This window comes from Pongo abelii, chromosome 1, assembly GCF_028885655.2.
Source record: "Pongo abelii isolate AG06213 chromosome 1, NHGRI_mPonAbe1-v2.0_pri, whole genome shotgun sequence".
In the NCBI taxonomy this organism is placed as follows: Eukaryota; Metazoa; Chordata; class Mammalia; order Primates; family Hominidae; genus Pongo; species Pongo abelii.
This window is the reverse complement of record NC_071985.2, coordinates 131,918,263-131,944,341: the sequence shown is the minus strand read 5'-3', so window position 1 is coordinate 131,944,341 and position 26,079 is coordinate 131,918,263. Positions and strand designations below refer to the sequence as shown.

General features: G+C 37.8%; 1 protein-coding gene across 4 annotated transcripts in view; it reads left to right on the top strand.

The window, feature by feature from the left end:
• SLC30A7 (solute carrier family 30 member 7) overlaps positions 1-26,079 on the top strand; it is a 101,530-nt gene that overhangs the window by 43,515 nt on the left and 31,936 nt on the right. For all 4 annotated transcript variants that reach the window (XR_002914735.3, XM_054553167.2, XM_024246120.3 and 1 more), the window contains 2 exon segments: positions 21,614-21,704; positions 25,431-25,580. Coding sequence is in view for 2 of the 4 variants with exons in the window: in XM_054553167.2 (XP_054409142.1) it covers positions 21,614-21,704; positions 25,431-25,580 (241 nt within the window). In the remaining 2 variants the exon portion in view is untranslated.

The following is a 26,079-nucleotide window of genomic DNA, read 5'->3' as shown; positions in this document are numbered from 1 at the left end:
GAAAGTCACAAGACACAATAAACTAGAGTAAGTATTGGCCACTTAGATCATGAAGGGCTAACATTTCTAATATAAAGAGAGCTTCTAAAAATAAAAATGTAATTTAATTAAGAGACCAACTTCCTGATAGAAAACTGGGCAAAAGTATAAGTTCATTTAAGTTACAGGAAAAGAAATACAAATTTAATGTAATTAATTAATTTATTTTTAAAGACACATTCAGTGTCATGATCGGACTATAACATTTAGCAATCAACAGCATGGATGCAAAAAAAAAATCTTACATTAAAACCCTTCGGTAGACTGCTTTACACTTTCCACAGAACATAAACTAAGATAACCTGTTATTAATTGTTATATAATTAATCACAAATATAATCTTCATGTTTTTTGCCCATATACACAAATACTGTGTAAAACATGTCTTCTTTGTAGCAGCTAGGCCCTGCCACCACTGTGCTTGGCTGAATTCACAAATCCGTTGTAACCTGTAGCTTCCCTGTCACTTCTCTGGCTCTTCTCTCCTGCTAAGCTTTCTTTCCTAGCAGTAATTAAAATCTTCTGCTACTGCCATAGCTTCTGCAGCTATTGGAACTGCCACAGCCACCTTGGTTTCATAGTTTAGCAAAGAATTTGCCTCCACCACCTTAGGGGCCAGATCTTCCGCCACCAAAGTTTCCTTCCTTCATGGGTCCAGAATTGAAGACTGTTGTAATTGCCAAGATCATTGTAGCTTTCAGCACCTCCAAATTTGCTTCCATTATTACAAAATCCATTTTAACCATCCCACTGCCACCATATCCACCACCACCAGGGCTACCACCAAAGCCACCATGACCACTAAAGTTTCCACCACAACCAAAATTGCCATTCCCACCAAAACCACCTCCACAACCACCACCAAAGTTTCCAGAAGCACTTCACCCTTTTTGGCTAGCTGAAGCACTAGCCATCTCTTGATTTGACAGAGCTTTCCTAGTTTCACAATTGTGGCCATTCACAGTATGGTATTTCAGAATGACAATCTTATCCACAGTCATGCTTACAAAGGCAAAGCCTTTTTTCTTGCCATTGCCTTGGTCAGTCATGATTTCAATCGCTTCAGTTTTTCCATACTGTTCAAAATAATCTCTTAGGTGATGTTCTTCAGTATACTCTTTAATGCCAGCAACAAATATCTTTTTCACAGTTAAGTGGGCACTGGTCTTTGAGAGTCTTCTCTTGAGACAGCTCTCTTTGGTTCCACAACTCTTCCATCCACCTTATGTAGCTTTGCATTCATGACTGCATCTGCCTCCTCCACAGTGGCATACGTGACAAACCCAAAGTCCCTGGAGTGGCATACGTGACAAACCCAAGGCCCCTGGAGTGCTTGGTGTTTGGATCTCCCATTACCACACACTCTGTGAGTGTTCCCCATTGCTCGGAATGGCTCCTCAGATCTTCCTCAGCTTTGTTTCAAAGCTCAACCCTCCAATGACAATGAAGAGCTTCCACAGCTGTTCGGGCTTTTTAGAAAACTGACTGTGACATGACGGCAGTGGGAAGAGAGATTTTATTTTATTTTATTTTATTTTTTTATTATTATTATACTTTAAGTTTTAGGGTACATGTGCACAATGTGCCGGTTAGTTACATATGTATACATGTGCCATGCTGGTGTGCTGCACCCATTAACTCGTCATTTAGCATTAGGTATATGTCCTAATGCTATCCCTCCCCCCTCCCCCCACCCCACAACAGGCCCCAGAGTGTGATGTTCCCCTTCCTGTGTCCATGTGTTCTCATTGTTCAATTCCCATCTATGAGTGAGAACATGCGGTGTTTGGTTTTAACAATGCCTCCTTGATGGCATCCTCTGGCAGGAAGCACAGACAACTTTTAGAAGAGTAGTTCAGCTCAACGTATAAGGAAGAAATAGAAATTAAAACTGCATTGAGACACCACTTCTTACCCATCAGTAGATAAATGTCCAAAGGTTTGCAGAATCTTTTGGCAATGCTATGGGTAAAATAGGTACTCTCATACTTTGCTGATAGGAATGAGAATAGTATTAACTCAGAGAAATTTGGCAATGTCTAGCAAAATTAAATATGCATATACCTTTAATTAAGCAATGACACTTTTGGGAATATATCCCAAAGGCAAATTTGCAAAAAATATAAAAGAACATATCTGTAAAGTCATTCTTTGTGCCTTTATTTGTAATAGCAAAAGATTGGAAAGAACACAAATGGCCATCTCTGTGGAAAAAACACACTCAAAGTACTTTTTCTGTTCTCTCACCCAGCAACAATCAACATGGTAGACTTCTGTGAAATGTGTGGGGTTTTTTCCCCAGACACCAAGCAAGTGTTAACCTGAAATAATCGAAAGAATCAGAGTCTAGCTTTATTCAAGTGAAAAGCTGAGAATGGCCATCTGGGAAACACAAACTCCAGAGAAATGGAGTCTGTGCTCCCAAAGTAAAAGTTAAGTTCTTGCTTATGTAGGCAGAAAACAAATGTATTAGGATTATAGCATTTTCTATGCAAGGCTGGTTTATGAGTTATAACAATCTAATGAGTTACAGCTTGCTTTCATTTCCTTTTCAATTTAACATCTTAGATATGATAGTCTGTGTATGAAAAAAGTAAAAGGGCAGTTAATCTACAGTGAAGATAGAATGGGGTTGCCTAGGTGCCCTTTAACCATATGCAACATTTTATAAAACTATGTGGGTAAGAGAGAAGGCAAATCTAATCAGAGAAACAATGGTTACAGTGCCCTGTTATGTGACTGAGGTCCTATAATCACATTCCTTTAAGGCTCAAAATATTTTGAAGTTCCAACAGCTTAGCTTTTGAATTACTTATTTTCACACAATCAATTCTCCAGCAGACAGTAGCTGAGTATCCTCTAATTCAGTTCAATTCTGATACTACCTGGAGACAGTGTGAGATCTCACAGGTTGAGGGATCCCACTTCTGATGCCATTTGCAAGCCCCAGGTTAGTTTGCCTGTGCTTCTGACTGACCGTCTATAAACTGGGGATCCCACAATCCCCTCCTTGGATTCGATTAATTTGCTAAACAGCTCACAGAACTCAGGGAAGCATGTTTACTAGCTTATTATAAAGGATATAACAAAGGATACAGATGAAGAGATGCATGGGGTGAGGTATGGGGGAAGGACAGAGCTTCCATGTCGTTTCTAGGTGAGCCACACTCCAGGAAACTTCATGTCTTCAGCTATCTGGAAGCTTCCCAAACCCTGTCCTTTTGGATTTTTATGGAGGCTTCATTACACAGGCATGATTGATTAATTGGCCATTGGTGATCAACTTAACCTTCAGCCGGTCTCCCTATCTGGATCTTTCTAATCATGCCTTGATCTTTCTGCATGACCAGCCCACATCCTGAAGCTACCTGCAGGCTGCCAGCCATCAGTCAACTCATTAGAAAGACATCACTTTAAAGATTCCAAGGATTTTAAGAGCTGTATGTCAGGAAATGGGGTCAAAGACCAAATATATATTTTCTAATATTACATCATCAGTAAAGCAGTTCTGTGCAACCTTAAAAAGGAGAATAAAGATGATCTTTATGTGGTCATGTGGTATGATTTTCAAGAATGTTATTAAGAAAACAAGATAGCACTTAATATGTAGCACATGATATATAGGTTTATAGCATAAGCTATGTAAAAGCACTGCTACCTTTTATATAAGAAGAAGAGACATGCATATAATCTATATGTTTTCATATAATTTTGAAAAGAAACACTGGAAGAATAAACCAAAAGCAAATATAGTTACCTTTTAGGCAGAGGAAAGGGATTAGAAGTGAGACTTTGAATTTTCATTTTATTTTATTTATATATTTTTTTGAGACATGGTCTGGCTCTGTCGCCCAGGCTAGAGTGAGGGCAGTGGCACAGTCTCTGCAGCCTCTGCCTCCTGGCCTCAAGCCATCCTCCTGCTTCAGCCTCCCAAGTAGCTAGGACTACAGGTGCACACCACCACACCTGGCTAATTTTTGTAGAGATGGGGTTTTGCCATGTTGTCCAGGCTGGTCTCAAACTCCTGGACTCAAGCGATCCACCCTCCTCAGCCTCCCAAAGTGCTGGGATTATAGGTGTGAGACACCGTACCCAGACAGAATATGTTTTAAAAATATTTTTGACTTTGGAATCATCCACATATTTAGCCCTTCAAAGAAAAGTAAGTCAAAAAAGTGAAAAGCATATTAAGATTTTTTAACGTAACTTACTAGCTGCAAAAAGAAAAAAAATTGGCTCCTTTTGGTTCTTTAGTTTATTTATTTATTTATTTATTTATTTATTTATTTTGTTATACTTTAAGTTCTAGGGTACATGTGCACAATGTGCAGGTTTGTTAAATAGGTATGCATGTGCCATGTTGGTTTGCTGCACCCATCAACTCCTCATTTACATTAGGTATTTCTCCTAATGCTATCCCTCCCCCCGCCCCCTACTCCCCAGTGTATATGTGCCACATTTTGTTAATACCGTCTATCATTGATGGACATTTGGGTTGGTTCCAAGTCTGCTATTGTGAATAGTGCTGCAATAAACATACGTGTGCATGTGTCTTTATAGTAGCAAGATTTATAATCCTTTGTGGGATCACTGGGTCAAATGGTATTTCTAGTTCTAGATCCTTGAGGAATCGCCACACTGTCTTCCACAATGGTTGAACTAATTTACAGTCCCACCAACAGTGTAAAAGCGTTCATATTTCTCCACAACCTCTCCAACATCTGTTGTTTCCTGACTTTTTAATGATTGCCATTCTAACTGGCATGAATTGGTATCTCATTGTGGTTGTGATTTGCATTTCTCTGATGGCCAGTGATGATGAGCATTTTTTCATGTGTCCATTGGCTGCATAAATGTCTTCTTTTGAGAAATGTCTGTTCATGTCCTCCCACTTTTTGATGGGGTTGTTTTTTTCTTGTACATTTGTTTTAAGTTCTTTGTAGATTCTGGATATTAGCCCTTTGTCAGATGGGTAGATTGCAAAAATTTTCTCCCATTCTGTAGGTTGCCTGTTCACTCTGATGGTAGTTTCTTTTGCTGTGCAGAAGCTCTTTAGTTTAATTAGATCTCATTTGTCTGTTTTGGCTTTTGTTGCCATTGCTTTTGGTGTTTTAGTCATGAAGTCCTTGCCCATGCTTATGTCCTGAATGGTATTGCCTAGGTTTTCTTCTAGGGGTTTTATGGTTTTAGGTCTAACATTTAAGTCTTTAATCCATTGTGAATTAATTTTTGTATAAGGTGTAAGGAAAGGATCCAGTTTCAGCTTTCTCCATATGGCTAGCCAGTTTTCCCAGCACCATTTATTAAATAGGGAATCCTTTCCCCATTTCTTGTTTTTGTCAGTTTGTCAAAGATGAGGTGGTTGTAGATGTGTGGTGTTATTTCTGAGGGCTCTGTTCTGTTCCGTTAGTCTATATCTCTGTTTTGGTACCAGTACCATGCTGTTTTGGTTGCTGTAGCCTCGTAGTATAGTTTGAAGTCAGGTAGCGTGATGCCTCCAGCTTTGTTCTTTTTGCTTATGATTGTCTTCGCAATGTGGGCTCTTTTTTGGTTCCATATGGACTTTCAAGTAGTTTTTTCCAATTCTGTGAAGAAAGTCATTGGTAGCTTGATGGGAATGGTGTTGAACCTATAAATTACCTTGGGCAGTATGGCCATTTTCATGATGTTGATTCTTCCTATCCACAAGCATGAAATGTTCTTCTATTTGTTTGTGTCCTCTTTTATTTCATTGAGCAGTGGTTTGTAGTTCTCCTTGAAGAGGTCCTTCACATCCCTTGTAAGTTGGATTCCTAGGTATTTTATTCTCTTTGAAGCAATTGTGAATGGGAGTTCACTCATGATTTGGCTCTCTGTTTGTCTGTTATTGGTATATAGGAATGCTTATGATTTTTGCACATTGACTTTGTATCCTGAGACTTTGCTGAAGTTGCTTATCAGCTTAAGGAGATTTTGGGCTGAGATGATGGAGTTTTCTAAATATACAATCATGTCATCTGCAAACAGGGACAATTTGACTTCCTCTTTTCCTAATTGAATACCATTTCTTTCTTTCTCTTGCCTGATTGCCCTGGCCAGAACTTCCAACACTATGTTGAATAGGAGTGGTGAGAGGGGGTATCCTTGTCTTGTGCCAGTTTTCAAAGGAAATGCTTCCAGTTTTTGCCCATTTAGTATGATATTGGCTGTGGGTTTGTGATAAATAGCTTTTATTATTTTGAGATAGAGTCCATCAATCCCTAGTTTATTGAGAGTTTTTAGCATGAAGGCCTGTTGAATTTTGTCAAAGGCCTTTTCTGCATCTTTTGAGATAATCATGTGGTTTTTGTTGTTGGTTCTGTTTATGTGATGGATTACATTTATTGATTTGCATATGTTGAACCAGCCTTGCATCCCAGGGATGAAGCCCACTTGATCATGGTGGATAAGCTTTTTGATGTGCTGCTGGATTCCATTTGCCAGTATTTTATTGAGGATTTTTGCATCGATGTTCATTAAGGATATTGTTCTAAAATTTTCTTTTTTTGTTGTGTCTCTGCCTGGCTTTGGTATCAGGATGATGCTGGCCTCATAAAATGAATTAGGGAGGATTCCCTCTTTTTCTATTGATTGGAATAGTTTCAGAAGGAATGGTACCAGCTCTTCTTTGTACCTCTGGTAGAATTCAGCTGTGAATCTGTCTGGTGCTGGACTTTTTTTGGTTGGTAGGCTATTAATTATTGCCTCAATTTCAGAGCTTGTTACTGGTCTGTTCAGAGATTCAACTTCTTCCTGGTTTAGTCTTGGGAGGGTGTATGTGTCAAGGAATGTATCCATTTCTTCTAGATTTTCTAGTTTATTTGCTTAGAGGAATTTCTTGCCTTCTGCTAGCTTTTGAATTTGTTTGCTCTTGGTTCTCTAGTTATTTTAATTGTGATATTAGGGTATCGATTTTAGATCTTTCCAGATTTCTCTTGTGGGCATTTAGTGCTATAAATTTCCCACTACACACTGCTTTAAATGTGTCCCAGAGATTGTGGTACATTGTGTCTTTGTTTTCATTGGTTTCTAAGAACATCTTTATTTCTGCCTTCATTTCATTATTTACCCAGTAGTCATTCAGGAGCAGGTTGTTCAGTTTCCATGTACTTGTGCGGTTTTGAGTGAGTTTCTTAATCCTGAGTTCTAATTTGATTGCACTGTTGTCTGAGAGACAGTTTGTTGTGATTTCCGTTCCTTTACATTTGCTGAGGAGTGCTTTACTTCCAATTATGTGGTCAATTTTAGAATAAGTGTGATGTGGTGCTGAGAAGAATGTATATTCTGTTGATTTGGGGTGGAGAGTTCTGTAGATGTCTGTTAATTTCGCCTGGTGCAGAGTTGAGTTCAAGTCCTGGACATCCTTGTTAACCCTCTGTCTCGTTCTGATATTGACAGTGGGGTGTTAATGTCTCCCATTATTATTGTGTGGGAGTCTAAGTCTCTTTGTAGGTCTCTAAGGACTTGCTTTATGAATCTGGGTGCTCCTGTGTTGGGTCCATATATATTTAGGATAGTTAGCTCTTCTTGTTGAATTGATCCCTTTACCATTATGTAATGGCCTTCTTTTGTCTCTTTTGATCTTTGTTGTTTTAAAGTCTGTTTTATCAGAGACTAGGATTGCAACCCCTGCTTTTTTTTTGCTTTCCATTTGCTTGGTAGATCTTCCTCTGTCCCTTTATTTTGAGCCGATATGTGTCTCTACATGTGAGATGGGTCTCCTGAATACAGCACACTGATGGGTCTTGACTCTTTATCCAGTTTGCCAGTCTGTGTCTTTTAATTGGGGCATTTAACCCATTTACATTTAAGGTTAATATTGTTATGTGTGAATTCGATCCTGTTATTATGATGTTAGCTGGTTATTTTGCCCATTAATTGATGCAGTTTCTTCATAGCATCGATGGTCTTTACAATTTGGCATGTTTTTGCAGTGGCTGTTGCTGGTTGTTCCTTTCCATGTTTAGTGTTTCCTTCAGGAACTCTTGTAAGGCAGGCCTAGTGGTGACAGAATCTCTCAGCATTTGCTTGTCTGTAAAGGATTTTATTTCTCCTTCGGTTATGAAGCTTAGTTTGGCTGGATATGAAATTCTGGGTTGAAAATTCTTTTCTTTAAGAAATTTAAATATTGGCCCCCACTCTCTTCTGGCTTTTAGGGTTTCTCCAGAGAGATCCACTGTTGTCTGATGGGCTTCCCTTTGTGGGTAACCGACCTTTCTCTCTGGCTGCCCTTAACATTTTTTTCCTGCATTTCAACCTTGGTGAATCTGACAATTGTGTGTCTTGGGGTTGGTCTTGTCAAGGAGTATCTTTGTGGTGTTCTTTGTATTTCCTGAATTTGAATGTTGGCCTGCCTTGCTGGGTTGGGGAGGTTCTCCTGGATAATATCCTGAAGAGTGTTTTCCAACTTTGTTCCATTCTCCCTGTCACTTTCAGGTATACTAGTCAAACGTAGATTTAGTCTTTTCACATAGTACTGTATTTCTTGGAGGCTTTGTTACTTTTTACTCTTTTTTCTCTAAACTTGTCTTCTTGCTTTATTTCATTAATTTGATCTTCAATCACTGATACCCTTTCTTCCTCTTGATCAAATTGGCTATTGAAGCTTGTACATGCGTCATGAAGTTCTCATGCCATGGTTTTCAGCTCCCTTAGGTCATTTAAGGTCTTCTCTACACTGTTTAGTCATTCATCTAACCTTTTTTCAAGGTTTTTAGCTTCCTTGTGATGGGTTAGAACATGCTCCTTTAGCTCGGAGAAGTTTGTTATTACCGATCTTCTGAAGCCTACTTCTATCAACTCGTCTAAGTCCAGCTTTGTTCTGTTGCTGGTGAGGAGCTGTGATCCTTTGGAGGAGAAGAGGCGCTCTGGTTTTTAGAATTTTCAGCTTTTCTGCTCTGGTTTCTCCCCATTTTTGTGGTTTTATCTACCTTTGATCTATGATGTTAGTGACCTACCGATGGAGTTTTGGTGTAGATGTCCTTTTTGTTGAGGTTAATGCTATTCCTTTCTGTTTGTTAGCTTTCCTTCTAACAGTCAGGCCCCTCAGCTTCAGGTCTGTTGGAGTTTGCTGTAGGTCCACTCCAGACCCTGTTTGTCTGGGTATCACCAGCGGAGGCTGCAGAACAGCAAATATTGCTGCCTGATCCCTCCTCTGGAAGCTTCATCCCAGAGGGGCACCCGCCTGTATGAGGTGTCTGTCAGCCCCTACTGGGAGGTGTCTTCCAGTTAGGCTTCATGGGGGTCAGGGACCCACTTGAGGAGGCAGTCTGTCCGTTCTCAGAGCTCAAACACCATGCTTGGAGAACCACTGCTCTCTTCAGAGCTATCGGACAGGGACGTTTAAGTCTGCAGAAGTTTCTGCTGCCTTTTGTTCAGCTATGCCTTGCCCACAGAGGTGGAGTCTATAGAGACAGTAGGCCTTATTGAGCTGCGGTGGGCCCCTCCCAGTTCGAGCTTCCTGGCTGCTTTGTTTACCTACTGAAGCCTCAGCAATGCAGATGCCCCTCCCCTAGTCAGGCTGCAGCCTTGCAGGTGGATCTCAGACTGCTGCGCTAGCAGTGAGCAAGGCTCTGTGGGTATGGTACCCACTGAGCCAGGCATGGGAGAGAATCTTCTGGTCTGCCGGTTGCTAAGACTGTGGGAAAAGTGCAGTATGTAGGTGGGAGTGTCCCCTTTTCACAGGTACAGTCTGTCACGGCTTCCCTTGGCTAGGAAAGGGAAATCCCCCGACCCTTTGCACTTCCTGGGTGAGGTGATGCCCCACCCTGCTTCGGCTTGCCCTCTGTGGGGTGCACCTACTGTCCAGGCAGGCCCTGTGAGATGAACCAGGTACTTCAGTTGGAAATGCAGAAATCACCCATCTTCTGCGTCGATCACGCTGGGAGCCGCAGCGGTTCTTTAGTTTTAATGGTCACTCTTAATCTGTGTGTAATTTCAAACTCTCCACCACTAGGTATAGCCTGCCCTTAAATTAATCTGTTGTTTTGCTTAATTAATCCTTTGGAAACATGAATTCCAGTCATACCTCAGCAACTAAATATTTTAATATAGTTAGCATCCAATGTAAGTAGCAATTAAGTTACTTTGAGATATTCAATAAAAAATATATTCTCACAGTGATATTTAAAATTTTGTATTTTAGGTAATCAGTTAAATAAGAGTTCTTTTTCTTTGTTTTTATTTCACAATTTAGGTTTACTTAAACATGTAACTTTGGAAGTCAGCATGGAGTTTGGGCCGAGAATGGAAATTAGGTGTCAGAGATTTGTTTTTGGTCATGTCATTTGACTGTACCAGTCAGCTCTATGATGGCAGAAAACTTTCACATTGTTTTCTATCACTGCCTCTTGCCAAGGTCCACTGAGGTTATTTTTACTGTTCATGTTTTCCTGATCTTTTGCATTTTTTTCTGTGGGCTGGTCCTTTTATACACTTTAAAAATCAGCTTCTCCTAAAATCAGGAGTTTACTGTAGGCAAAGGTTCTCTGAAAGAGCCCACAACACTTTTATAACTTTAACCCCGACTAGTTAAAAGCACTCACTATGTTGATGAAATCCTATTTTAGTTTGGGTTGCCCTAGAGACATGATTCATGTTCCCCTGTGACATGGATTCAAGTGCAAGTAGTTTATCTGGGAGGTGATCCTAACAAACACCTGTAGAGGAGTGGAGAAGTGAGACAGGGAAGGGAAGGAGCCAGCATCGGGTTCAGTGTCAATTAAGTTACCACTATAGGCAGCTGGAGCTTAAGTTGCTGAGTAACTCGGGGAGCCAGTGTAGGAGTCATGTTTCAGAGTTATCCCACTGGAGGGGAAGAAGGGAAATGGGATTTATAGACCAACTCCTCAGTCATTAGAAGACAGCTGCTGGAAAGTGAGGGAGTGGTGAATCAGATTTTTTCCACTTGGCAGATATGCAAAGCAAGCTTTGGGGTTAGAGAAAGATGTTAGGCGAAATGCTGGCAGTTAGAAGGAAAAGGGGTGCGAAGCAGGGGAGGGGTATGTCAGGGTACTGACACAAAGTACCCCTTTGTCTACTACAAAGCTAGAACTCATTTAGAAAAAGCAAAGCAATAACAACAAATAACAACGAAAAAGGGAATCAGGTTAAAGGAATCAGGAAAGACAGAAAAATGCTAATCAGAAAAAAAAGCTTTGTTATAGAATCTTAGTTAATCCATTCCTAATTTTCAGCAAAGAACATCCCCCAAGTCTCATAGTTGAAGAAGAATGGAACCCAACTTTTCCACAGCATTACTTCCTATAATGCTCCAAGGTGCACCTCTTTTCTTCAGTTAGAGCTTTCTCCCTACTGCCCAGTGTGCTCATGCCAGGCTCGCAGTAACTGCTGTGCCTTTGTTTGTGCTGCTCAGCCTGCCTGGAATCCTCTCCATGTTGTGAAAAGTCTTCCCACCTGGAAGACCTAACTCAGACCCTCCTCTAGCCAGTGAGGTCCTGCCAACAACCTCCTGATTTCTCCCTCCCTAACCACCTGGCTAGGGTAAGAAGAATGGCTGGGCAGAAGAATGGCCCCAAAGATGGCCAAGTCCTAATCCCTGAAACCTGTGAATATATTACCTTAATTCACAAAACAGACTTTTCAGATGTAATTAAGTTAAAGATTTTGAGATGGGAGATTATTCTGTATTATCCAAGTGGGCCCAATATAATAAAAAAGGGGTCTTAAAAGATGGAAGTGGAAGGCAGAAGAGTCAGAGTCAAAGAGAAATCTGAAGACACTATGCTGCTGGCTTTGAAGATGGAGGAAGAGGCTGGGGCCAAGGAATGCAGGTGACCTCTAGATGTCAGAAAAGTCAAGGAAACAGATTCTTTCTAGAGCCTGTGACACCTTGATTTTAGCCCAGTGGGACATATTTTGGACTTCTGACCTCCAGAACTGCAAGATAATTAATTTGTGCTATTTTAAGTCACACACATACACACACACACGCACAAATTCAGTATATAGCCAGAGTGCCTGGGTTCAAATCCTGTTTTAACTTTTTAGCTGTGTGAACTGGTACAAGTCACTTAGCTTCTCTGTGACTCAATTTTTCATCTTTAAAATGGGGACGATGATAATACCTACCTCATAATTTGTTGTGTGTGACTTAAATGGGTTAAGATGTGTATATAAAGTCTTGAACAGCGCCTGCCACACTTCCAGTAAAAGTGTTAATTCTTGCCTGCCTTTCTTAAAAGAAGGCTATTGGGAAGCAGACACCATCCACTTAAAGGTAGTCTTCTCTTACAACCGTGACATGTTGTTTCATGTAATTGACTTTTACTCATTCATCACCAAATGGGGAAAGACAGAGAGAAAAAAGGCAAGAAAAAAAACAGAGATATAGTTCATCTATGTCTTCCCTAGTTATTTTGGAATGACTAGTTCTTGGCTACCTGATGGGCCAAGTCCTAAACCAAATCCTAGATAGGTTCTACCTGCATCATTTAAGAGGACAAAAGATTAACTGTACTTTCAAAGATGCCCTTTTCTCCTTTTCTGCAGTGTCCTTCCTGGATGCTGAATTTCTTCACAGCAACATACTCGGCCATTAAGAGTCAATGCTCTCTTACCATATTGTGAGGAAATGATAGGGTTTGAACACTATGTAGGTTGGATCAAATATAAGTATACCATTTTTAACTTGTACTAGTGATATGGTTTGGATTTGTGTCCCTACTCAAACCGCATGTCGCATTGGAGGAAGGACCTGGTGGAAGGTGATTGGATCATGGGGGTAGATTTCCCCCTTGCTGTTCTTGTGATAGTGAGTTCTCATGAGATCTGATGATTTAAAAGTGTGTGGCGCTTCCCGCTTCACTGTCTCTTTCTCTCCTGCCACCATGTGAAGAAAGTCCTGTCTTCCCCTTCACCTTCTGCCATGATTGTAAGTTTCCTGAGGCCTCTTACTCATGCTTCCTGTTAAGCCTGTGGAACTGTGAGTCAATTAAAACTCTTCTTTTCATAAATTACCTAGTCCCAGGTAGTTTTTTATAGCAGTATGAAAGCAGACAAATACAACTAGGTAGACATAGTTTAACTCAGATTCCTGATAGCTAGTTGAAACCAGAGATTAATTAGCATTTTGGTCCTATTCCTTTTGGATTTTTCTTGCTGACCTTTTTGTTCTGGGCTAATATAATACTTGTCATTTCTGAAGCTACCTAAATGGTAATTCATTCAATTTTGATAGTCTTAACAGGTACTTCTTGTTGTCTCATCTGGGTTTTCTAAACAAGGTCCTGTTTCTTGACTTCTATTCTTTTTAAAATTCAGATTTGCCTAAAGAGCTTCTTCTCCTGCCTGTGTCCATCCTTACCTAACCGCTGCTTTCAGATGGAGTGGGGCGGTTCCTCCAGGTCTCATTAGCATTTCAATACAAATGTTACCATATTTAATATGAATAATATGAATTTATTCCTGCCTGATCTTCTCTCAAAGCCGTGTATATTTTCTGGAGCTTTTTGCCCAATACTGTATTGACTTTAGTCTCTTCCCATTTTAAGATTTAATTTTTACTCATATTGCTGGTGTGATTTTAGTTTCTTATTCATAAAAATGAAGAGAAGAGCTTTTATTAAGATAAATTGCACATTGAGAATTGAGAATGCTGATTGTTCCTAAGTATAATTCTTTCTAATGTATGTTTGAATGGAGGATAAGATACTTTGCTTTCTGTTTATTAGAGGTTCTTTTTTAGATACGACTGAGTTCGGAGGCTCTTCACTGTTATGCTATTTAGCTGTTATTGTGAAGGGTTGAAAGTCACGTCAAACAAGGGCTAGTTTAGATGTCAGTAATCTGCCATTTGAAATTTCTAAGTATATAATACATTCTTCAGCAGACGTGTTAAGTGGTTATTATGTTCTAAGCATTGTGCTGGGCACTAGGAATAAAATGAATATGGCATTTCATTCTTATTCTGTTAACTCTAGGGAACATAACTGTGATGAGATACTGCAGTGTGCAGAGCTTTTGTCTTGGCAGTGTCACACCCGACTCTGCCACTAACTCTTACCTATGTATAACAAAGAACAAGTTATTTTAACCTCTCCGAGTCAGTTTTCTCATCAGTAAAATGAGGGAGTGATTTTAACATTTTCTTAAAGGTTACTTAAGGTTGTTGTGAGGATTAAATTTAAAAAAATTTATGAAAGCATTTTAAAAACTATTAAGTGCTATCTAAACAATGACATTACTAATTATTTACAAATTTGACATTATACACTGGTGTTTTTGGTCCAAAGACCAGATGCATTAGGTGTTATAACTAAGTTCCAGAAGCTTATGGAAAAGGATGACTTTTTCATGACTTTGCCTCTAAGTTCTAGGAGTCCCTTAGGGCATCTTAATATCCCCATTATTGGTAAAGTAGGTTCTCTGTAAATATGCATTGATTTGAGCCAGAGGTTTCAGAAACACAGTATAATTATAAAGTAAACCACAATCCCAGGTGATAAGATTTTGGGTTATCTATTCTATAGAAGGCTTATGAAATTCTGGATTAATAGGTAATTATCCATCACTATGAATTAATTATATTTATGCAAATGTGACTGAATATTTAATTTAAATGTGAATCGCATTACCATTATGGGCCAGTTTTCTTTGGCTTTTTTGTCCCCTGAAAATATGGTATACAACATATGCCAAATTTATTTTTAAAATTTATTTTTAAAAGTATAATTTTCTTTCTTTATGTTTGTAGATTGTAAGAACCCCTACAATATATAGGAAAACTTAGCTCATAAGCTGATTCACCAAGATGAATCTCTAATCATGTTTTAATTAATATTACTTGACATTTATTCTCAGATCTAAGTAATAATTTTAACTGAAATTTTTTATTGTTAAACATTATGATCGTCAGTAGACTGTTCTTCAGAAGTTTTCGTAATGCATACCCTTTTTTGTTTGGTTTGTTTATGATTACTGGTTTATTATTTACTGTTGAAGTAGTGAGGCTCTTTCACTAAAAGCTGCTTCTGAAGTAAGATTTGAATATATTTTTACTTGTAAAATTACTGGCAGTAAAGAGTAATATGTAACTACTGCTTATTTAATCTGTTAGCATTTAAGGGTAAAACTTTCAAATTAATATTATGTTTATGATTGTATGATTATAAATTTGATTTACCTTCAGCTTTTGAAGAATAAAATAATTGCCCTGTTTTACTGGTAAACTCATACCTAATGACTCATCTCTTTTTATTTATGATAGGGAAATGGTGCTTCATTGTGAATGCTAGAATTGGGTTAGTCAACCAGAAGTGAACCTCTAATTGTTTCCAAATGCTTACTTTTTGGGTTTGGATGCAGCTCTAAGTCTTAGCTCAGTCAGGAATTTGCTAAGCTTGTCTTTTTCTACATATCCTTTCATTATGGCTAGATAGATCCAAGCTAAAATCTGGTTTATGCTTCTCCATTACAATAGTTAATCAGAAAAATATGGACACAAACTCCTGAGCTAAACACAATTTTAAAAGGCAAAAACTAGAGTTTCTAAAGGTTTCTTTTACATTTTTATGACTCTTTAAATTATTATAGAAATTGGCCTTGTTCTAAATTGCATATCACCGTGTGATTTAGCAAGTACCTTTATTCTCTACCATAGTTTTATGACCTAGTTATTGCTCCTATAGCTGAAATTCTTGCATTATTTTTAAATTGCTATTGGAGAAAGTTACTGTGACATATCCATTTGCTTTGGTGAAATGCTTGCTGCTGTTGAGTGTAAAGATTTTATTAAAATTCTACCTAAAAAGGCAACCATTCCAAATTTCAGTATAAGCAAATCAATGAAAACCACAATTGATCCTAATGAAAAAAAGAGATAAAAATGCACTATAATTTTATTTCCTTATATCAGTTATGATGTCTTATAAATTAGTTAATTTTAAAATGTATGTTTATTTCTAACATTTTATTAGAATGTTTATCTACGTATGGTTCTTGAATGGTGTTAAAATGAGTGATCTCTAAATTTCCTTTTAATTCTAATATGATATTATCCGTGATCATGTAACTTCTTTACTAATTCTAGAGTCCTCAAACTAAGGGCCTCATGTGAAAGCGAATTTTAGGAGGAAAAAAGGAAGTACTAGGTTATTTTTTAAAAAGGTGGTGGCAGGGAGTAGCAGACTTTGGAAGGCAACACACATGGAATACACACATAAAAATTTGAACAAAGATTTTGATAAATATGTAGATGTTTTTTCTAGGTGACTTATTAAGAGACTGTTGGACTGTCTAAAGGGAATGTCTTTAATGCTTTAAGGCTGATCTCCTCAAGGATTATTATAGATGGGATTCACAATCTGTTACTGTGTTTTAGCTCCTTGGGGGAAACAAACTAGACTAAACCTGAATATTCTAAAACAATAAATTTTTAAAAGTTGTTTGCAAAAGTTATTTCACACCTATTGCTTAAGTAATGTTATTTCTCATACTGTATGCCTTCTGTTGCAGTTGAGTCAATGCTTCTTCTATTCCTTTTCTCTTCCCCTTTACTTTTAAAGGTATGTTTAAAAAGGAGTTATCAACATACCAATTAAGAAAACCATTTACCAAAAGTTCATGGAAAGTGAAAATGGATACAAGCGTAATATGTAGTTGCTTTAAATTCATATGTGCCTTCTTCTAAATGGTTGGCCCTAAATAAGTTTGATGCCTGATTTCCATTGCCTTCTCTGCAGGCTTATTAAAAATAAAGTCATGAATTTCTCTGAAATGAAATATTCTATATTATTTATTTCTGTATTTCCAGTGTCTAGCACATGCTTGCTACATGGTTGGCATATAACAGATGTTTGTTGACTTGAACTTTTCAAAACTGATCTTGGAGACTAACGACCTGATCTGTTCTAGTTCTCCTGCTTAATAGCTGTGTCCTTAAACAAGTTACTTTGGTGCTCTAGGCCACCATTTCCACAACTCAAGAGTAAGGTCCCACCTGGTTCCAGAAAATCTGATGCCAGATATATAGTAGTAGATCCTTAATAATTGCTTAATATTGATTGCTTAATAAAATTCATTTGCTGGATTATCTATCATGATAGAATAAATCATTTTGCCAAGTATATCTATGTGTCATTTGGTGACACTGCTTTTTTCCCCTTAGTATGTAAAAACAATTTATATTTTCTTTCATTTCCAAATATATTCTCTCTCTAGTATTCTTTATAGTTTAACCACTTTTTCTTATTGAATGGAAAATATATAAAAGATGAAAGAAATTGCCTGGATGTTTAGTCTACTCCTTCGTTTTATAGATGAGAAAACTGATGCTCTGGAAGACTATGTGATTTGCTTAAAGCTATTTAATGGCAGAATCAGAACCCAAGTGTCAGGTTTCCATAAGTGTAATTTTCACGTCAGATATCTAAACATTGTTAGTAGTTCCCTAGATTAAGATTGGAGAAGAAATTATTAAAATAACTAAACTTACGAGGTAGGTAGGAAAAAAATCTTTTTTCTTATTCTCAAACATAATTCAAGGAGAACTATTTTTGTGCTCATTTTCTGAGTACAGTTAGGAAAAGATAAAAATTTTAAGTTAAATATATGAAAACATTTTGCGATGGATTCTTTTTTTTTCCTGAGAAATGAGGATGGAGAGACTCAAGAAAAATGATGGTTGAATTGTACCTAATTAATATGCCATCATTTTTTTCTTTGCCTTTTTTGTAAACACAGGAAGTCTTCACCTATTTAACAGCAACACAGTAGGTAGAAACAGATCCCACTCTTTAGATGAATGAATAACCAATATTCTTCACTGTCAAAATCCTTAAGTCCATTTGCAGTTGTTTTCTACTCATTTTTTTTCTCTTTCTCCAACCTGGCTTTTACTGTTCCTGAAATGTTACAGTGGATGGCCTCAAACAATATTTGCGTTGTTGTTGTTGTTGTTGTTGTTGTTGTTTTTGAGACGGAGTCTCGCTCTGTGGCCCAGGCTGGAGTGCAGTGGCTCTATCTCAGCTCACTGCAAGCTCCGCCTCCCAGGTTCACGCCATTCTCCTCCCTCAGCCTCCCGAGTAGCTGGGACTACAGGCGCCGGCCACCACGCCCGGCTAATTTTTTATATTTTTAGTGGAGACGGGGTTTCACCGTGTTAGCCAGGATGGTCTCGATCCCCTGACCTTGTGATCCGCCCGCCTCGGCCTCCCAAAGTGCTGGGATTACAGGCGTGAGCCACTGCGCCCGGCCAGTATTTGCATTGTTTAATCTAATGGCCTTTTTCTGTTTCTGTTTTTCTTCATTGAGGCATTTACTGTTGCTGGAAATATGTTTCCCCTTTTTCCAGATGTTTTACTTATTGTGACTTTAGTTTCTTTACCTAGTGCCTTTTCTTAACTGCTAATGATTCCATATGTTATTTAAGATTTAGTATTGATCCCTAGCCTTAGATATACTTTTAAAATTTATGAATTAATTATGTTTAACGGATTCAGCTACAAATTCTGTTCCATAAACATTTATTTGCCAAACACCATCTGAGATGCTGGGTTTACAAACATAAATAAGATAATTCCTACCTTAAAGCAGCTTTCTGTTTAGAGGGAGGGGGAAACACAATCTGGTAATTATCATGCAATCTAGTAATAGTGTAGGTAGCACAGATTTTTTTCATAGGAACACAGAGAAGACACTTCATACAGTGTAAAAGACAGTTTGGGATCAGAAAATATACCCTAAAAGAGGGTGACACTTGAGATTTTAAAGAAGGAATGTAAGACTGTAGGGCAGCTTAGGGACATTCTAAGCAGAGGTTATAGTTTGAGCAAAACCATGAAAGTAAGAAACAGCATAAGGTAAAGTACAAGTATGTTATATTTGGAGAGCTTAAAATATGAAGCAAGGATTAATAGGAGGTGAAGGTAGTGGAGCCAGATCCAAAAATATGCCATGTTAAAGAGCCAGCACTTAATTCCCTAGGCAGTGGGGAGCTTTTGACACATTTCTTAGTGGCAAAGGGATAGGGCCACATACCTATTTTATGTAGATTAGTCTAACGTCTCTATAAAATATGGTTGTATTAGTTATCTGTGGATACGTAATAAAGTACCCAAAAACCTAGTAGCTAAAATAATATACATTATTATCTTATACTTTCTGTGGTTCAGGAACCTGGGCATAGCTAACTATGTTGCCTGGCTCAGGATCTCTCACAAGGCAGTAATCAAGGTAGCAGCCGGGCTGCAGTTATTCCAAGGTTCATTTGGGGGAGAATCTACTTCCTGAGCTCGCTTAAGTGGTTACTGACAGGATTATCTTCCTTTTGGGCTGTTGAACTGAGGGTCTGTCTAGTATTTCTCAAGAAGTATCCCTCAGTTTCTTGCCACATGGTCCTCGCTATAGCACAGCTCACAACACAGTAGCTATGAGAGAGCAAGTGAAAGCAAACGAGGAGGGTATACAAGACAGAAGCCAGTCTTTTTACTTAATCTTGGCAGTGATGTCTCATCACTTTGCCATACTCTGTTCATTAGCAGCAAGTCACTAAGTCCTGAAACTTTACATAGGGCATGAGTACTACATAGGGCAGGGTCATTGGGAGCCATCATTGAAGCTGCCTGTTACATGGACTTGAGGAAATAAGACTAGAGCTGAAGGGACCACTTAGGAAGCTATTATAATAATCCACGTGAAAGATATGGAGATTATTGTGGACATGCATAGTACAATGCAGGGGAAGGAACTGAGTCAAGAAATATTTAGGATATTAAATCACGAGAACTTGGTGATTTAAGGGAGAAAAAGGAATTAAGGGTGACATCTAATTTTTCTTGGTTCTTAAATAACTATTGACTAAATAATATTTTTACTTGAATGTGACTGAAACTCCTGTCCACATTTAGCTTTCTGTCCTCATCACTGCCATCTTCTCCATATTTTTTAGTAATCTGTTTGTCTTTAACATTGCTCTCACTATGTCTTTCATTAGATCCAGTTAGACACCAGTTATTTCTATTTGCTTAATTTTCCTATTTGTCTTTGTTCCTATGGTTACCCTCCTTGTCCAAGTACTTATCACTATACTCTTAAAGTATGAAAACAGTCTCCTCATTTCTTTCCTGTGCCCTATGCCCTTCTTCAGGGCAGAGTCTGAAACATTTGATTATCTGTATTTCTGTCATTCGTTTAACCAATAATTGGGCCCACTTTATGACCAGTGCTTTGCTAGACCTTGAGAATGTAATAGTGAGCCAGATAAGCATTGTCTCTACTCTTTTGGGTCTTTCTTGGTACCTCTCTTTCCTTTCCATCTGTCAAAATATCACCAGTCCTGAAAGTACACTTGCTTCTACTCTTCTTATGAGATCTTCCTTGAAAGATGGATGTTCTTTTTATCTTCATCACCTACAGCTATTAACAGAAGTTTTACTTTGAAAATTTTAAAATTCTGTAAGTTTAAAAGTGAGCACTGATTTAAGCTATTAAGTGTAGTGAAGCCATTTCTGACCTCCCCTCTCAATCTACTTCAAGCAGTAGAATAGTACATTACCAGTCTGAATCATTGGAATCACATGGAGAGCTTTTTGGACATTCCCTCAAAGATTCTGATTCAATATATCAGAAGTGTAAACAAAATAAGACTCTAAGGTGAATTGGATATGTGCTAGATTAGAAAGCCATTGCATTAGAGTCACCCTCACCATTCTACTATTAATTGTTTTGTGTTTTTTTTTTTTTTTAGACGGAGAGTCTTGCTCTGTCACCCAGGCTGGAGTGCAGTGGCGCGATCTCGGCTCACTGCAAGCTCCGCCTCCCAGGTTCATGCCATTCTCCTGCCTCAGCCTCCCCAGTAGCTGGACTACAGGCGCCCGCCACCACGCCCGGCTAATGTGGTTTTTTTTGTATTTTTAGTAGAGACAGGATTTCACTGTGTTAGCCAGGATGGTCTCGGTATCCTGACCTCCTGATCCTCCCGCCTTGGCTTCCCAAAGTGCTGGGATTACAGGTGTGAGCCACCACTCCCGGCCTGTTTTGTGTGCATTTAATCATCCAAATAGCCTAAAGCAGTAGTTTCAAATACTAATTGAGGACTAGTTACATCAACACATGCAGACTTTTGGGCACCATCCCTAGAGTAGTTGAGTTCATTTCACTGCATCTGTGGTTATCGCCAGGCTTCTATATTTTTTAAGTAATGAAATATGACTGATATTGGACAAATAGGCTGATGTATTCATTTTTTTGTATTTTCCTTATCAGTGCTACTATGATTACTTTGGAAGGTTCTGACCATGTGGAGTCATATTTTAACTAACAGTTGAAAATGTGCTGGGTTTAGATGATATGATATTATTTCAATTTTATAGCTTTACTCTTTCATGCATTAATACATTTTCTCTAGGTCTTTTATTTTACTTCAGATAATTTACTGATCACATGGAAAATCTAAAACAATGACTGGTTGATTGTTTTTTCTCATATTATTCCAATAAGTCCTATTATAGTCTACCGTAGGGAGGCATATTATTACTTTCTTGCTGGATGGGATTGTCAGAATGTGACTTTAATAAATTGTTGTCTTCCTTTTCCTTAGTGTTATTCCTCTTTTAAGAGAATCCGTTGGAATATTAATGCAGAGAACTCCTCCCCTATTAGAAAATACTCTGCCTCAGTGCTATCAGAGGGTGAGTTTCAAATATTCCAAAACATTGGATTTTATGCTGTTTTCAATCTCTTGATTTTCAGCTTTCACAAATATGGGTAACATATGTATATAATTGACTATTTCTTCCAAGATTGAATGCTGACCATAAAATGTCATTTATACAAACCAGAATAAAATTGTTGGAAAATATTGAACTTTACTAAAGAAAATGTGGTAGAAATTGTTCTGATCTAGAAATTGAGCAGTTTTTAAAAATATAGAATATCCATAGCAGAGATATTCATTCAACATAGAGTTTTTGAGCTCCCACTCTACCAGATACTCTTCTAAAGTACTGGGGAGGTAATGGTAAACAAGACAGACAGTGCCTCTGTTTCATGGAACTTACAGTCCAGTGGGGAAATACAGTAACTAAACAGTAAGTAGATAACTAAGAAAATATTAAGGAGAATTACTATAGTAGAAATAAAACAAAGTGATGTGATAGTCATGAATGGCTACCTTAGATTCACTAAGGAAGTTATATTCAAGGAAATTGAAACTTTGAAGACAAGAAAGAGCTAGCCATATGAAAATACTAGAAAAGAATGTTCCAGGCAAGGGAAATTGCTAATGTAAAAGTGCTATGGCTGGATTTAATTTGTGTTTGAAGAACAGAATAAAAAAGGCCATTGTGGCTGAAGCATATTAAATAAAGGGAAGAATGGCTTGAAAGCCTGGAGAGAATGACAGGAGCAAGATCATTTAGGGTTTTGGGTCATAGATTTAGATTTAATTCTAACTCAGTGGGAAGCATTGGAAAGCTTTTAGGCAATAGAAGTGTCATAAATCCTATGTTTTTAAGAGATTATTGTGTTTTCTATGAAGAGAACATATTCTAGGGAGGATGAAAGCAAAGAAAACCAGTTATGAAGTTATTGTCCTCTAAGTGAAAAACAATGGTGGTTTAGATTACAGTTGTAGCAGTGAAGATAAATATACATTTGGGATATGTTTTTGGAAGTGGATTATATTAGCAGAGGGGAGAGAAAGTGTTGGTTTATTACTTGGTAGATGGTAATGCCACTTACTGAGACTGAGGCCTTGTTGGTACAGGTTTGAGGATGGAAAATCTCCCCAAATGAAGAGTTCTATTCTGGATATGTTAAAATGGAAATGGCTACTATACTTCTAGGAGAAATGTTACTTAAGTAGTTGGATATGAAAATCTTGAGTTTTGGGGACAGATTAGGACCAGAAAGAGTTATAAGTCATCAATATATGAATAACATCTAAAACATCTAGATTGTATTGATTACCTCCGGAGAAGTTCTAGTTCTACTCTTTTAGCTCTGCTTTCAACTCTAAATTTGGAGCATAGGTGAGAAAGCCAGGAAAGGTAGTGGTGAGTGGTGTGCTGGAAAACCAGAAGAGTGTAGGATCACAGTGTTGAAGAGGGAGGAAGTAATTAACTGTGTTGAATATTTCTGTGGGGTCAAGGAGGGTAAAAACAAGAAGTGATCATTGACTGGCATTCTGGATGCCATTACTGACCTTGTTAAGAGCAATTTCATTGGAGTGTTGGAGAGGGGAGCATGATTTGAGTGGATTAAGGAGAAAATGAACGGGGAACTGACAACTCCTTTAAGAAGTGTTGTTAAAGGGAGCAGAGAAATGAGTTGATAGCAGATATGGATGTACTATCAGGAGACAGGGTATTTTTTTGTTTTTAAAGTAGGATGTTTAGAACAGCATTATCCCACAGAACTTTCCCCAATAATGGAAATGTTCTATAATCTGCCCTGTCCAATATGGAAGCCAGAAACCACATGTGGCTAGTGTAACTGATTCTTTTTAACTTAATTTCCATTCATTTAAATAGTCACATATGTCTAGTGACTTTTGAATTGCACAGCACAGTTCTAGAACATGTGCATTAACTGATGGTAACAGTCTGAGAGGAAGAAATTGTTACAGTACTGAAGGACATTATTAAAGGAATGACATCATGAGAAGATGAGAAAGGATAGAACCCAAAGCACAATGGAAGGATTAACTGTTGATAGTAGCAGGGGTACTAGATCCTCTGAGGGAATGCAGAAATGCTGACATAGATGAGAGGTCACTGGTAGCTTTAATGGTAAAGGATAAGGGATTTTCTTTGTACTTCTGTTTTCTCTATAATGTACTAGGCAGCGTAATCATGCAGAGAGATCAGAAGGCTAGAGGAAAAAGGAGAAGGTATAAAATAATCTTTTGATACAGGGAAAGTACATATTGCCCATGCAAGATTTGTGGTTATTATTTTAAGGTAGCATCAATCAGCATAATTGTTACTAATTGTTTTATATATATATATGTGTATATATGTATATATATACACATATATATGTTTTTTATATATATATATATATAGTTTCTCTTCTTCACAATAAACTACAGGGTGAGTATCGTCTTCCTTTCCCTAGGTAAAATTGAGGCTCACCTTAGGTGCAAATGGTAGTGGCTGAATCAGGATTCTAATCCACGTCACTCTGACTCTAAAGGTCATGTTCTTTCTACTGTACCACACTGCCCTTTTCATCTGTAACTACACTTTCCTCCCATTTTTTAATTTGTAAAATTAAGCCAGTTTCTACAGGAATTATTCTTTAGTTTGTGTTTTAAGATAACTGCAGTCATATACTTGTACTGCCACATATGGAAGTAGGAGAAATCTTTTCAACCAGGTCATTTCATTAACAGTGGAACTCACCTTAAGGCCTCAGTCATGAGGATGCCATGTAGAAAAATGTGGAGGGATATCTGGCTAAAACAGCTATATTGTTAGAGTCCAAAAAGAGGAAGAAAAAGTACACCTTGATCTTTTTCCCCAATAAAAGCAGTTTTTAAAGAAGGCACGGTACATACTATCTCAGTTTCCCATCAACTGTCTTGGAGTTTATAGAAAATAATGACTGCATTCATCAAATTCTGACAAAAAATAAATATTTTTGATAGATATAAGATCGACATTTTCTTAACTTCCCAAGTAGATTATGTAAAAATCAGAATCTCAGAACTGAAAAAGATCTTATTGTGCATTTGGCCCAGCCTTCTGTCTGTTGCAAAATCTCCTCTATGACATCAAGTTAGTATTACAGCTTCTTGACCATTTCTGGAGATAGTTAGTTAACACACAGAGAAGCTCCCTCTTTCTTTGTAAACTGCTGTAATTGTTATAAAGATCTTTTCACATTGAGCTTTTTTCTTTTAACTTCTGATTGTTGATCTTAGTTCAGCTCCTCCAGATCAATATGGAGATGCAGAACAATAGCAGTGATTTGGGTATCTGTCTTTTTCCTGACCTTCAGGGAATACATTTAATGTTTCATTCTTATTTTCTGTACATTTTCGGTAGTTAGCCTATATTAAGTTAAGGAAGTGTCCTTCTAATAGTTTTTTTTCCAAATCATAAATAAGTGTTGGACTTTATAAAGTGATTGTTACTGTAAATTTCCCTGTGGGGCACACTCTCGGGTGTGTCCTACAAATTTTGATACGTGTTTGTTTATATTTCCCAAATACTTGTCATGGTACCTGGCACATAATTAGTACTCAAGAGTATTTATTTATTTATTTATTTATTTATTTATTCAAACATCCTCCTTTTCTTTTTTTAAGCTGGAGGATAGAATCCATGTTTACTGATATGTTGCATAATAACTTAAGTAGAAGGGAGTGCTTAACTTGATTATGATGTTAATATCTCTCCTTTATATTTCAGGTACAGCAGTTGCAAGGAGTTTACAGTTTACAGGAACAGCACTTCTGGACTTTATGTTCTGACGTTTATGTTGGGACCTTGAAATTAATAGTAGCACCTGATGCTGATGCTAGGTGGATTTTAAGCCAAACACATAATATTTTTACTCAGGTATGTCTTTTTTACTAACTTCTTTTAAGGGTCTTAACATTTTTTTTTTATTTTTTATTATACTTTAGGTTTTAGGGTACATGTGCGCAATGTGCAGGTTAGTTACATATGTATACGTGTGCCATGCTGGTGCGCTGCACCCACTAACTCGTCATCTAGCATTAGGTATATCTCCCAATGCTATCCCTCCCCGCTCCCCTCACCCCACAACAGTCCCCAGAGTGTGATGTTCCCCTTCCTGTGTCCATGTGTTCTCATTGTTCAATTCCCACCTATGAGTGAGAATATGCGGTGTTTGGTTTTTTGTTCTTGCGATAGTTTACTGAGAATGATGATTTCCAATTTCATCCATGTCCCTACAAAGGACATGAACTCATCATTTTTTATGGCTGCATAGTATTCCATGGTGTATGTGTGCCACATTTTCTTAATCCAGTCTATCATTGTTGGACATTTGGGTTGGTTCCAAGTCTTTGCTATTGTGAATAATGCCACAATA